The sequence below is a fragment of the Podarcis erhardii genome (assembly GCF_964252035.2).
Source record: "Podarcis erhardii genome assembly, chromosome: 3".
Lineage (NCBI taxonomy): Eukaryota > Metazoa > Chordata > Lepidosauria > Squamata > Lacertidae > Podarcis > Podarcis erhardii.
This window is the reverse complement of record NC_138507.1, coordinates 40,342,759-40,358,006: the sequence shown is the minus strand read 5'-3', so window position 1 is coordinate 40,358,006 and position 15,248 is coordinate 40,342,759. Positions and strand designations below refer to the sequence as shown.

At 41.7% G+C, this 15,248-nt stretch overlaps 1 protein-coding gene across 6 annotated transcripts in view; it reads left to right on the top strand.

Moving 5' to 3' along the window:
• The first annotated feature begins 3,661 nt into the window (after positions 1 to 3,661).
• PHIP (PHIP subunit of CUL4-Ring ligase complex) overlaps positions 3,662 to 15,248 on the top strand; it is a 67,655-nt gene continuing 56,068 nt past the window's right edge. For 5 of the 6 annotated variants that reach the window (XM_081856689.1, XM_081856691.1, XM_081856690.1 and 2 more), the window contains exons 1-4: positions 3,662 to 4,100; positions 4,233 to 4,291; positions 4,404 to 4,433; positions 4,641 to 4,700. In XM_081856689.1, the coding sequence (XP_081712815.1) occupies positions 4,028 to 4,100; positions 4,233 to 4,291; positions 4,404 to 4,433; positions 4,641 to 4,700 (222 nt within the window). In that variant the 5' untranslated portion in view covers positions 3,662 to 4,027. The remainder of the gene's footprint in view (positions 4,101 to 4,232; positions 4,292 to 4,403; positions 4,434 to 4,640; positions 4,701 to 15,248) is intronic. The other variant, XM_081856692.1, reaches the window with a different exon arrangement.

Below are 15,248 nucleotides of genomic sequence, written 5' to 3'. Positions count from 1 at the left end.
GTGTGAGAAGCTCCCCATTGCAAAGCAAACCTTAATGGCTGGGGTGCAAAGAGTTCTGCATTGCAGAGTGAATATTGCAATGTAGAAATATTTGCACCCTAGCTCTTAGAGCTTGCTTTGCAGTGGGGAACACCTCTTAAACAACATGGGGCCCCCTATCTCCCTATAATTGATCATATGCCTAGATGCAACACTTATACACTACAGTATGGACCATACTTCGTTTGCATACTGTGGTGTACCTCCAGGTGCTTTGTTCCATAAAGTTTTCAAACAGTTCATGAAACAATAATAAGCATAGTTGTTCCACTCATGTTTCTTTGGATCCATCCCCCAAAGTGTTTCTCAGCCTTAATAAAAACATTTTCCTTTGGGGCAATGCCCTTCATGTTTCTCACAATTTCCTGTCTTACTGAAAGAAATGTACATACAATGATATGCAGTTAATTATATCTATTTCTAATATTCCAGAAATACTTCAGTCAGTGTTATCTACATTTGTTTTAGTTACAGCAAATATTTTTATTGTCAAATATTTTTCTAAAGAAGGAAATAGTTTCATAAACTGCTACTAAAGGTCTTTCAATTTCTCTGTAAAATATTGTGTTGCATCTACCATGGGGAAAACAAATATTTGTAAGTTTCCTGAAACTCAGCAATCCTACAGTAATGAAAGGCATGCCAAACATTCATTTTCAGAAAGTTAAATTAAAACCATGTTACTACCACTTGTAATTATAACATGATTTTGTAAAATTAAAACCATAACGTCACTAGTTAGACTACATCGTTACATATTTTAAATAGCTATTTTATTCTGAAAAGGGGAATCTTACTAGTGTAGGACAAACCTCATTATAACAGAAGCAGTTCACAAAGAACCTATTACATCTCAATGACAGTGGAACTAAAATATTTCTCTTTAAGGATAATGCAACTCGACACAAATGCAGGAATTTCAAAATATACTACTGGAGATCGTGTGAGAGATTTCAGGAATACATTTTTCTAGCAAAGAAAACAATAACATTACTGGGACTTAGCACAATGCACTGCTGAGATATCACTGATAATAAGCTGTTACAATTAAAAGAACGAACAAACCTCAACATCCTCTATTCTAAATGTACAATACCAAAATAATTCTAAGACTTCTGTAGAAGAAAAAACAACTTGCATGCAAAACAAAATCCAATGATCTTATTGCAGAGAAATAATTTTAAAATGATAGAACTGCACCTTCTGCTTGTATTTTTAGTGTGCTATACTGGTGATAATAGAAATGTCAGTGTTTTTGCATGTGAATTCAAGCAACAGAATTACTGTGGGATATATAATACAAAAAAGGAAAGCCTTTATAGTCACAATCATCTTTCTTCTAATTAAAAACTAATTTCTTTCAGAGTAAGTAACATTGAAATACTGATCCAATATCAACAGATCATAATTTATATAAATACCTTAGCTATATTTGTACACATATAAGCAATCATAAAAAGAGCAGGATAAACTTGCAAATCTTATTAGCACTGCCTATTAAGGTCTTTATTCACATTCTACATCTTAAATATAAGGCTCCAGAGTAACTGAAAAATATAGTACTTTATTAAAAGATTGATTAAATTAAAACCTTCATACAATTCTAGAATGTAAAATAAAAGTATCAGGTTCAAATGGGGGCCACAAAAATAGTAGGGAAATGAAATGGTGAAGATGCTAAAACAGAAAAGCTTGTAATACAAAATCACTTCAGTTCTAACTTAATATTAATCCTGTATTAATTTGTTACTCATCTCAAGATGACATGTGTACCTTCTAGATATCAATTTTTCTAATTCCAGAAATAACTAAAAGCAGTGTGGGACTTACTTCATACATTTTCCAGATATATGGTTTCTTTTTTGTGATAGGATGCAAAAGACTACTGTAGCAATTGCTCTTGCAATGCAATCATATTCAAGTTTACTCAGAAGGAAGACCCACCAAGTTTAATAGGGCTTATTTCAGGTGCAGGTAAGTTGGTGTAGGATTGCAGTCTTACTACAGTTCCAGTTTTGTGCTGAAATAAGCATATATGCAGCCTCTTTTGTGAGCTGGGGCCTTAATAACTTGACACTTAGAAAATCATTAATACAACATATTATATAATTATTTACTTGAAAACTACATACCTTATTTTAGTTCAAAGCTGCAACTTTGGAGAGAGGAAATCATTTTAGGTTAGCATAGTTCGAGCATCTCTAGAACATATCACTGTAGCTTTACTGTATTTGATGAGCAGTTTTTAATTGATTTGCACTAATTGCTTAAATGGCCGCTTTTTCTTTCTTTTTTGGAATACAAAAGTTGCCCTATGCCCAACTTTCAATCCCAAAACATTGATATATTACATAACAAATGCTGACCACTGTTTACTCTGATAAAATTCAAACTGTAACACATCATGCTTCTAAAGACATTTCCCTAAGATGGAAATAAACACTTTAGGCAGGTGAGCCCTGTTCATTACCTAAATACAGCATGAAACACAATATGTAAATGTAACCATTAATCATGCGATAACCCTTCTGTATGTTATCGATCCAGCTGTAAATTACCTCAAGTCCAGCCATAGGTTGCATCCATTTTCATCCTTTTCACTTGTCTGCTTTCATAATAATATTGCTGTCTTAACCCGCCGTCTCCCACTATCTAAGTAATAAACCAGGGCAAACGCAAATGTTGACATTGCACCTTTTAATAACACCAGGAAGTCATTTCATGCTCCTCTTTAAGCCAGAGGGAGAGAGTCAATAACAAAGGAAAAGCTGTAGAGACAAGGCGTATGAAAAATATATATACATTTTTATTTCTTCCTTACACACACATACATATATACACACGCTCGCCCACCCCTAATGAGTAACACTTAGGAAAGAGAAAGAAAACAAACCAAAACCACGCATGACATTGCAACTTACAAGCAGATGGGAATCTGTAGCATTTAAAGGCGACAAGAAGGCATGTGGAAGAAGAGAGAAAGCCTGGAGAGGACGGGCCCGACCTACTCACCCCCCTCCCCCAGTAGGCCCTGGCACGGCGAGGGCCGAGAGGAGCCTCTCACGCCCGCCTCGCCCAGTGGGGCCTGCGGTCCCTGGGGGCATTTTTTTTTGCCTCATTCGGTTCCTAGTTCGGCTACATTGAAACTGAGCAACTTCCAGCGCCACCGCCGCCAAAAGGCCTCTCGCGCGCGCTCTCTCTCTCTCTCTCGCGCACAACCCTCCCCCCCCCCGCCTTCCATCGCTCCTCCCGCCTCCGCGCGCGCCGTATCCCTCCGCCGCCGAGGCCTCCCAGCCCTTCTCTACAGAGAAAGCGCCTTTCAGCCGAAGCTGCCCGCCCACCCATCCACACCCCGCCTCTGCCAGCTCGCTCCGACATCTTCGCTCGGCTTTCCCCCCCCCACTAGTCCGGAGCGAGCTTCAGCTCGAGCGCCTTGTTTTGTGTGGGGAGGGGGAGGAGGAGGGGGAAAAGAGAGGCAGGGCTCTCTAGGGCGGGGAGCGCAATACCACCACCACTCAAGCCCGGGGAAGGCGACCTGAAGGAAAGGGAGTGAAGGGGCTTGAAGGAGGGGGGCGTGTGCGTGTTTGTGTGTGCGCGCGCGCCCGCCCTGAGGGGAGGGGGGCTGGGACTCTTTGTCTCGGCGGAGGGATCGCGTTCTCTACTCCGCCCGCTCTCTCGCTCGCTTGCGCCCGAAGCTGGCTGGCTGGCTGGCTGACGAGAGCGGCAGCAGCAGCAGCAGCAGCAGCGCTTGGGTTGGCGGCGGGTTTTGCTGCGAGTTGTTGTTTCCTCCTCCTCCTCCTGCTGCCGCCGCCGCCGCTGCTACTGCCGCCCGGGGCTTGAATGGTGGAGCCGAGCGCCTCGCTGCTGCGGCTCTTGCCGCCGAACAAACAGTGACAGCTCCCGGGCGAGCGCCGTCGTCTTCTTCGGCTCGCAGGGCCCCGCCGCCGGGGGAGCTCGGCCTCAGCCAGCCGGGCTCCTCTCGCTCGCCATGTCCGGGGACGGCGGCGGAGGCGGCGGCGGGAGCAACAACAGCGGCAGGCACACGGCGGAGCTGCGAGCGGGTAAGTGAGGGGCCGGGCTGCCGCCTCCTCCTCCTCCAAGGCCGTGTTTCTCCCCCCCCCCCGTCCTCTCACGGCGCGTGTTCGCCTTTCTCAACCCCCCCGTTTTCGCCCTTCTTCCCGCCCCCCCTGCAGAGCTCTATTTCCTCATCGCCCGCTTTCTGGAGAACGGACCCTGCGAGGAAGCGGCTCAGGTAAGCGCGCTGGCGCCGGGGTCTGGGCCTGCGGGGTGGGCTGCCGCCGCCGCCGCCGCCTCCTCCGGCTTCTGACGGCCCTCCTTCCGCTCCTCTTTTGTTGCTCCCGCAGGTCCTGATCCGAGAAGTCGCCGAGAAGGAGGTAAGCGCTGCGAGCGCCTTCCAGCCCGGCGCTCTCCATCCGCCTCAGCGCCGGCGGCTGCAACGGCCTCGCCTCCTCCCCTCCCCTTTCCTCCGCCATCCCGGGCGGGCGGGCGGGCGCTGCTGGGGCGTCGGGAGGGGGGTGGGGGGGTGGGGCGGCTAGTAGCCCTCGGTGACCGGGGGTGTGTGTCTTTTTTTCTCCCCCCAGTTGCTTCCTAAGCGCACGGACTGGACGGGGAAGGAGCACCCCAGGAGCTACGAGAGCCTAGTAAGAGAAGCGGCCGGTCGGCGTGGTTGCGATGTGATGTACTAGGGAAAGTTTGTGAGCAGCCCTTTAAAAATTGAATTTCCCGCAATTTTTTTTTTTAAAGCAACTTAAAAAAAAATAGGGGCCAGTTTTTAAGCTCACGGTTTTTGCTTCCTGGACGTGGCGGTGTGTGTTGTTTATAGGAAAGCAGATGGTGCCCCCGAAGTCAGAAATCTGGGGTCCCCGAGTTAGGGTAAATAATAATAATCCTACTAATGCGAGAGCCCTAGAGTCACTATGCTAGAAATAAAGGTACGTCATGGATGTTGTGCGGGGAAAGCGAGAGAACAGGGAGGGGAGGAGCGAGCAGGAACTGCTTGCGAGAGACAGGCAGGCCTGTAGGAGATGGGGGCGCTCTATTCCATGCAGTCTCGCTTCACATACACAATGGGGCTGAGCAGATATTGAGCAACTATAAGCAGGCTTTCTTCAGGGAAGCCCCACAACTTCCTTAAGCTTTTATCTTTTGCTTGGAACATAACTAATAAAAGCTGCTTTGTGGTTGTAGTCTCAGTCAGTATATGCATACAGTAACCTGCTCTTTGTGTCCGAGTTCTGGCAATGTGGAATTTCAGAGCAGAACGTTAGTTTTAAATAGAGATCTGTTAGGCAGTGGCAACTTTGTGGACTAGTGTGCTGTTTTATTGAACAATTATTGTGCGTTCATATATCACTTTGGTTGCAGAATTTGTTTTTTTCTGTCCTTCATGTCATTCTGCTTGTCAGTTTTAGGTGGGCTTTGTTTTCTACTCTTGATTGAAGGAGTGCTTGCTTTAAAACAAGTCAGGCTAAACTAGAAGAGGCACTCAGATCTGGGGTTTTTTTGGGAGGAAGTTCAAAGTAGCATTTAAGATGACTGCAGGATATATTTTACTGCCCACCCTTTTCAGGCCAAGGAGCAGGTGGGTGAAGAGTTGTAGATCAGGTAAACAGTACAGAGGTGAGAAGAGCTGAACATCTTTTCTAGCAATTTCACTCCTTCACATAGCTGCTTGTAAAATGTGTGAGAGAGAAATCTGAGAAATTTGATCATTTAGCCTTCAGTGGTTTTACTAGTTGTGTCTAAATCAACATCTCAAACTTCTATTAGTTAGGACACACTTTTTATGAGCTAAAATTCAAATTGTGCCATCATTTGTACACTCCCCAAACCATACTTTCATAGTATATTGGAATAAGAATTATCCACTAAAAGAACTGTTCATCTTGTGTGTTTATTTGAGTGAGTGATGTGGCCATGCCTCCCTGACTGAAAGCAAACAGGGCCAGAACAGTGACTCATACAGGACAGGCACAGCTAGCTGCAACATCCAAGGGCAGGTAGTTCTGCTTTGTTTCTCAGCAGGAGTGACTGAATGATAATCACACCCAAAATTTCCAGTGCCCAGTGAAGTCTTTATTACAAGGGCATAAGGCCAAAGCAGTAAATTATGCAGAGTTGCAGTGGTCTGCCTCTTTTCTGAGTGGGTACTATTGGCTCACAGAAGCTTTTAAAGTATTTTTGACATTCTAACAGTTTCTCGTGCAATGTGAGTTTTGGCATGGTCCTGATTATTTTTAATATGCTAGTAGTTTAGATCAATAAGCTGGAAATGTTTAGTGAACGATAAATGACTGTTAAACTACTACAGTCGGAATGTTCTTCTTTATACATCCATTGCAGCATGTGAGTGATATCCCTGGAGAGATAGCTCGCGAGTGCTTATGTTTTCCAGTGTTGTTAATACTTGAATGAGGCACAAAGGCACATGGAAGGCAGCAGTGTTTTTGGAAAGTAAAGTTTATGTATAATCCCCTTATTTTTTAAAAAAATAAACAAGTGTGAAGTCCTGGATATTTTTTTTGAATTGTTGGCTCCCCCCCCCCCCCAAGTTATGAAGTCAGAAATGTCTCTAGGCTCCTGGTTACCAGTACAACAGCAGACTTTTATAACAGCAAACATGATTTGAGGTCATGTTTGTAAAGTTCACTTTTAACAAATTCCTAAAGTGCTTTAACTTGACGCTGAAAGAAGAGGTGAGGTGAGGAATCATAGGAGTGGACTCCTTAAAGAGGAATCAATATGCCTACAGTTATTTAACTCTTCTTTCAGTACAGAATTGAAGTGCTTTTAAGAATTTAGACTCTAGCCCTTCTCAGTCACAACCAGCATGGTTGGGGATAATGAGAGTTGTGCTCCAGCAGTATATGGAGGGCTCAGGTTCTCCATCCCTGCTTTAGATAATGTAACTTAATTTTAAATACTGTAGTGTTGATGAATTAACTGTTCTGCATTCCCAAAGTTATATCCATGTTGAACATAAAAATGCTGAATGAAATTGCTTGTATGTTTCACTTTCTAAGTCAACAGCCAAATTCTGTAGTCTAACTAAGCAGATACCTGGTACTTGGACTCTTATTACAAGCAAAACAGTTATCACATATTAAGCCAGCGGTGCCCAGCTCTACCAGCATGAAATAGCAGAATTAAAATAGTGTTAAACAAAACGACCTGTAACACACCTGTCTGGTTTTTTCCAATTGCATAAGTTCTCAATCATTCATGTTGCAATGAAACAGTTCTCCTAGCAACACCATAGAGAAGACACTGGTTGGGATGGCTTGGTGCCATTGCAGACAGCCAGATAATTACCAATTGTAGCCAGTGACCAGGACTGAAACCATAGGTTAGAGTGCTACAATATTAAATGAAGGACGAAAGTCCAAATTCTATTCTTCGTAATTGATGCCATTTATTTCTTATTAAGGATTATTTTTGCATTGCTTAATAAGAAGAAAACTCTGTGATGTACATAATAAAATTATCAGCAAAACAGATAATATAAACAAGAAATTGTTAAACACGCATAGATAACTAAATTATATGTCTGGGTAGGCTTGCTGAAGTAAAGTTTGCCCCATGCTCACTCTGGATTTGAAGTTGAGCCCAGTTTAATTTTTGTTACAGTGAAATTTGTGGATACCTACATTAAAATACATTATTCCTACATTGTAAAAGTGTGTGTGTTAGAGAATGAATGAGAAGGAGGAGGCACAGTCTTTCAAGAAATAAAAGTGAAGGGTTAGTCAGTGGCTGATGCAGTATTGGGATCTATTCTGGCTCCTGATAGACATTGCATTGATTTTTTTTTTTTAAAAATAGAATGATCTTATATTTATTTTAAATTGAGTGATACAGAAGCAAGGATGAAGTTAGCCTTTCCTTATAAATCTGATACACACATTACTAATCACATGAATTCTTGCTAGCCTGTCTGTTTGCATATACTGCACATTAATTTCTGTCATATTAACTGCTTGAAGAAAGATAAATAATCAGACCTTAAAATTAAAAAAATAAAACCCCTTCCTTCTCTCACAAGGGTTATTCTTAACTGTAGCAGGCAGCCTGACAAGTAAGTGTTGTCAACTCAAATGAATAAATTCAGTACTCATTGGGATTGGAATCCTGTTACTCATTTGGAGACTTCCTAAGCAGCATCAGACACCATTCACAGTAATGCTTATTTAATCTTCATTAGACCTGAATTGTGATGTGCCACTTCCTTGTCCTCTCTCACCCTAAGCTTATTCCTGGACCCCTAAGGTTTTGGGTGATGTTGTCCACCTTCAAACCATAGCTCTGTGGGTAAAGCTAAAGCATGTAGCTTAAGGCCTCAGGTTCGTGTGTGTCTGGAGACAAATCTTGAAGACACTGGAGGGAGCTATGCTGGTCAGTATGTTTGGATTTAACAAGTGATCCAACACAGTACTATTGACTTCTTACACCATTAGTCCCTTTCTTCCTCATCTTTCCACTGTTGTCCACTTGTGTACTCTTTTGGTTAATTTATTGTATGGCTATCATTTTCTAAAGGTTCTAGATTCAGGTAGGTAGCCGTGTTGGTCTGACGCAGTAGAAATATATATTAAAAAATAAAAAAATTGTCCAGTAGCACCTTAGAGACCAACTAAGTTTGTTCTTGGTATAAGCTTTCGTGTGCATGCACACGTCTCCAGATACAATGAAATAGAAGTCACCAGACCTTTATATATAGTGAGAGGGTGGGGAGGGGCATTACTCGGAAGGGTGGTGGGAATGGGTGATTGGCTGATAGGTGTGGTAAACCTGTTGGTCTTACAGGAAAAAGCAAGGGATGAGATGGCCAAAAATAGCTTTATCATGTATAATGAAATAAGAATCCAATGTCTCTATCCAGACCAGGTCTCTTCATTAGTTTTCTAAAGTTGCTGCCTTCATGGCATAGTGGACCCCTGCTGTTAATTCTTGGTTGCTGAATGAACAACACTGCATGTTTTATTGAGCATATGGTCAGTAATACCAGAAGTGGCTATTGGGGACTGCTTAGCCATTTTTTTAGAATCTTCCGTCTACTCAATTCAGTCACTGGGTTACTGATCGCTGCACTTCTGTGTTGCATTTTGAACATATTAGATGTGTGTTTTAAGTATAAAACATGTGTTTTGGGCGCCTTTAACCAAGTATCCCCTCCTTCTCAAGTGTTAATGTATGTTCACATTCTCAAGGTGATTGCTATTAGTAGTTTCACTTCTCCATCTGCGCTTTCCGCAGTCCTTTTTGAAAGTCCAAACTTAGGTTCCTTGATGCTGCTTGTACAAGGGATAGTAGAGATGCCTTTTGGGTTGGTTGTATCTATGGGGTGGAGTACTTGGTCCTCTCATGGTAATTTATGCTGTCCTTCCTTCTTTTTCTGAAGCCTCCCAGGGGCTTGTGGTGGTTTGTCTATGGAACTTTTTTTTACTCACTGTGTTATTTTTATGGTTGCAGTTTGTTTTTTTATGAACTGCTGTGAGATCTTCATATGCCTTAAGTTGTGTGCATGGTTTGTGGTGCAGAATTGCATTGTTGCAGTTGCAGAATTGGAGTTTTTAGTAGCTGTTCATGTCTGCAAAGTGGAGAAGATAACACTGTGTCCATTTCTCATCACCAGTTTGTCTTCCACTCAGTGAGCCTGTTGTGTATTTCTTGTTGCTTGCATTCAGTATTCACGATCAATTTTTCCATAATGTTGCAGAGTGTGGAGCAGAGTAGTGATATGTGTGTTCCCCATCCTCTAGTTGCAGTTCAGATGTGACTGTGCAGTGTTGACTTATCGTGGCAATGTGTGCTGGCATTTGTTTTTAGTTGTGGTGCTTCATAAATATGTGTTACCTGTTGATAAAACATGGCTTCTATTTCCATAGCAGAAGCATTGTAAGATACATTGAATCTGCAAGAACTGAAGTTGAGTAGGGATCTATGTAAAGTTTATGCAATAGAAATCCAGACCTGTTAGATGCTCAAAAAGGGATGCGCAGAATTGAACTGTGATATACTTTTTTTCTTGAGCTGCATGTGTGTTTTGATGTTCACAAATACCTCCTGTAGGAATAAGCTTTCCAGTCATTTCAGTGGAAGGCACAGCAGTTCATGAGTATCAGTAATGTTTGCTTCTTTTGAATTGAGCTTTAGAAAACCCTACTGTTATGAGAACTCTGCTTGTTCATTGAAGCTCCTGTGCCTGTGAGATGTTACTAGACTTGGGAATTACTTGCTAGCATGCTTTTAATGTGCCACTTAATGTATTGGATTCCTATTGCTCACTGAGGTTTCTGAGTACTTCTGCAGTTTTCCTGTTCTTCCGTAAACTGGAAGGATATGTTTAGTTGTATGAAAAAATAGGTAAGTGTAAGAACATAAGAAGCCCTGCTGGCTCAAAGGCCCATCTAGTCCAGGACCCTGTTCACATAGTAGCCAACGGGATTCCTATGGGAAGCCTGCAGCAACACTCCTGCCACTTGTGTTCCCCGTCAACTGGCATTCAGAGGCCTGCCACCTCTGATACTAGAGAAAAAAAATTCAATCTTGGGAATGCCAATGATTTAAATAACTATCTGATAAAGCTACATGTCCAAAGTGTAGAATGCAAATCTAGACACTGCCAAATGCTTCTAAACATTGCTTCCCTAACTTGGTCGCCAAATGGTCATTCATTCAATGGAAGGCAAAGATGGGATCTGTTTGTGTAGACTGGGGACCCTTATTGTGAGTACAGATTCTTGTTTGTAAAGCCTTTTTTTGACTTTCTGCTAAAAATGTGAAAGTTAGGCGCACTCTGGCAGGTTCAATACTGCTCCCCCCACCATGTTTTGGTAGAATGTGTGGCTGGAACATGTAAAGAAGCTGTCTGAAAAATGTAATTGCACATCAGAAACCATTCAGTTTACATGCATTATATCCATTCATTATGTTATTAATTAATTTTATGAAACAATGCCTTTTTAGAAATGGATTTTTTTCTGTCAGAAAAATATATCAGTGGACAATTTTCTGGCACACATCTATAAGTATAGTAAGAATTAAATTAGACTCTTGGCAGTGGTAAATGCACTTGCTAATTGTGTTAGCACAACATTGAGGATGATTCATATATGACCCTTACTATGATAGGTGTAGAGTTGTGTTGGGAAAGAAATATTTGTTTAGAAGTTCACGATAGTTGCTTTTCTGTCTGTGCTATAAGATTGCTTAGGGGAAGAAAAAGTTATAGCATTTGGCATTCTTGTTATGACGTAGCTGGCATAGTATTTTCTAGCTGTATATATTCTGCATACTGGATTGGAGCCAGATTAATTTATTTGCACTTTGATTTTGAGTGAGAGTGTCAAGTATTTCTCAGAAAGCATATACAGAACAGGAAAAGATATGGAAAAAGACACCTAAGCTGATTTAATGACTGGAGCACTTCCTTTGCAATGAAGTACTAAAGCAGTTGCATTTCCTTGTTGAGAAAAAAGAGAGCGTGAGGGAATAAGGAAGTTGGTAACATTTTCTTCTTTTAGAGTGACGCTGGTAGCTTCGAGGTTAAGGACTTTCTCAGTGGTAGCAACTGAGGATGATATTGGTAATAACAAGCTGCAGAAAGTTTTTGAAAATTGCATGTGCTATTGCATGGTTTATTTTCCTACTATCTATTGTGTTTTTAAATGGATTGAATTGTTCATTGTTTAGATTTTTTTTAAAAAAGATTTTTTTTAAAAAAAACTGTGGCCTGTCTTGAGTAGACCAGAAAATAGAATATGAAATAATGTAAAAAATGCTTTTATTTACACTTACCAAAGCTGCCCTTTCAACTTTTCTATTGTGAAGCTCTGCATATCACACTGCTGGGCACATTTACTTGCATACTCACACTACATCATACCTCATACAGAAGCTCTTGAGTTGTCCTGTTCTTCCAGGTCTTGTTTACAGCTCCTCTCATGTTGATTATTATAGCTGTGAAAGTTCCTAAGCCCATGTTGGGATGCCTCACTTTGTCCCTACTTTCCAGTAAGTATTATAGCCCTAGTTATATTTCTGGACCAGTCCAGACCAGAGTCTATTGTCCTGCATTCTGTTTAAAGTAGTGACCAGCTGCATGGTTTGCAGCTTACTCTCCTATTAGTTGCTGCCTATAAAATGGGGATTCAGTTTATCACAATTATAATCCCTTTAGAGGTATTAACCACAGATTTGTGTGATCCCTTATACTGTCATCTAAAGCTAGTGACAACCATCATATTTTATGTGTGTTATACTTAGTCTTTCTTAACTTTTACTTCTAGCTTTGTGTCTCTGTTTACCTTAAAATCATATTGAGTTTGTTTTTGTTTTCCCCTAAACCTTTTTCTGATTCCATCTGTTTGGAAGCATCTTCTCACTTTTTGGTTTTAATGCTTTTAGTGGCTGTGCTTGGTTATCATAGGAATGAGCCACACTGAGCCTTAAACTTGTGTGCTCCCTCTCCTTTGGCATGGCTCTAAGGAAGCTTTTGCTTCCATTTTTGATTACTTACAACTTGTCATTATGTCTAAATCCTAAACTTTTGTTAATCTTAACTATGGTTTGTTGCTTCAAACTATGCATACACCAGAGCCATGTTTTCATTTACTCATGGTTTTCTTGTTTGCTTTCTTTAATTGTCTGTTGCTATTACTTTAATTTCTCCTGGCAACCTAGCAGTTTGAAAGCACGTCAAAGTGCAAGTAGATAAATAGGTACCGCTCCGGCGGGAAGGTAAACGGCATTTCCGGGCGCTGTTCTGGTTCGCCAGAAGTGGCTTAGTCATGCTGGCCACATGACCCGGAAGCTGTACGCCGGCTCCTTTGGCCAATAAAGCGAGATGAGCGCAGCAACCCCAGAGTCGATCACGACTGGACCTAATGGTCAGCGGTCCCTTTACCTTTACCATTACTTTAATTTACAAATTCTAGGGAGTAAAAACTACATTTAAAAAACAACTAGTTTAACTACTTAAAATAAGTTTAAACTGGTTTAGATTCATTGTTGCAAATTCAGTACTTACAACAAAAGTTTGTTGTTAAAAGCAGTTTGGGTGAGAGCTAATAACTGCAGGAAGCTCCTCTGCCACCACCAGTTCATGCTTGCTGAGAAGCTACTTGCAAATGTTGGAGAACCAGGAGCTATAATCAGAAGCATCAGTTGCAGAAATCCTGGTGCATGCACAAAAGTGCTTGAGGGGATGTATGGGGATATTTAGATGCTGTTGTTATTTGCACACTTGTAATACAGTACCACATTTTCAAGAATGAATTGAGTGCTTAGAAGGAGAATGAATTTCATCCCTCCAGATGATAGTTCCAATTGTGGTTATACTTTTCTCATGCAAACTAATTTATATCAGTTACGTTTATTTTTATGATTATGTGTGCATCTCCCCCATAGTAAAAAATATTTTTACTTTTATTGACAAGGAAATAATACTTTTGAACCTCCACCCATGAAAGACCTATGCATTTGTGGTCCTTGCTTTGTCTAGATCAGGCAAAGGCAACCTTCGGCCCTCTAGATGTTTTGGACTACGGTTCCCATCATTCCTGACCACTGGTCCTGTTAGCTAGGGATCATGGGAGTTGTAGGCCAAAACATCTGGATGGCCGAAGATTGCCTTTGCCTGGTCTAGATGCTTTGATGCTTGAATTGTCACACTCTTTGGGAACCTGATCAGTGTTACAAATTTGTATCCTGTCTTCCTGACTGACAATAAGACTTCTAAGTTATCTGAAAGTAGATGAAAACGGATACATATTAACAAATTAATAAGATTGTTTAAAGAGGAAGGACTGACTTATATTTAAAAAGGAAGAGGGGAACAGTGATGGCACATGTTCTCTTCCTAGGCCTTAGATGTTGCCACTTCTGTGTCTGTTTCAACTGCTGTTCTCTGAAGGTTCCATGGAAACCATAGAGGATAGTAGACCCCTCCCTTGTTTGTTACCTATAAATCAGGGCCAGGGAGTACCAGATGTTTCAGTCCCCAAGAAAATAGAGCATCTTCTCACATGGGCAGCTGGACAATCAGCAACTCCTAGCGTTTTCTGATAATGGAGGCCTGATGAAGGTACTGGGGGGACGGTGATGGAAAATGTCCTGTCTCTGAGCTTTGCTACTGATGCTGTGATTCTTTCAACTGCTGCTTTTAAAAGTTCCATGTTGACACTATGGGTGAACAACACCTCTCCTCAAAAAAGTATGCTACCTTATAACCCATGATCAGCCACTGCCAGATAGATTAGTAATCATCTGATGTTGCAGCTCCAGACTTGCTATAATTTAGTTCACTCTAATGGTCCAGTATTTTTACCCTGATTCCTTCAGTTCCCCTAGTCACTGGCAAATGGGTACTGATTATAATTTTCATGGGGCACATGACTGAGTTCTTCCCTCCAGCCCCAAATAATTTTTTTCCACCCAGGATTACCTTCACAGCTAAAGAAAGGATCAACATTCTTCCCTGCAGGGAAGCAGTTGAATTGGTAGCAAGTACTTTTTAACTCTACAGTTTTTATTTGAAGTATTTTGGGATGTCTAACCTCAGAAGTTCAGGATGGTGTCATTGGATACAGCCTTTCTCTCATACTAGTTGGAACATGGTTCCCTTCAGGTAATTGATCATGCCTGATTCTCATGGCAATAGCCTCAGTCACAGCAACAGGCTTTGCCTCAGTTGCCCTTTCAGGCTGAGAGCATGGACAGAATTCATGATGAATAGATTAATCAGATGATGCTCAGTCATGCACATTGTCCTTCTGCACAGCTCAAATTACCACCCATGTCTATGGATCTGTGGAGGAGGAGGATGGATCCAGCTGGCTGGCTAACTGGATCCAGAGGCTGATAGCTTGTGAACTGACACAACAGCTAAGACTTCCTTTCTGTTCACTTGTTGTGGTGCTTCTTTCTGGAGATGATTTGGCCATCATGAGGCCCCTTTTATGTCTTTGCAAAAGCTATTCGACTGTGGGCTCAGTTTTCCATCTTGTGAGTGCTCTTGGCAAGGTACTCTGCGAGTCCTGTTTGCTCCACAGATTTCTGTGGCGGTGGTCATCACATGATTCTCATCAAGGTTGGGGAGTAGGTTGTGGGAAACTCATCATTTCTTCTTTGTGGTATGAGGCCCTTGAAATGTCCATAGTCTTCCACGCATTTTGGCCAGCAAGATTCCC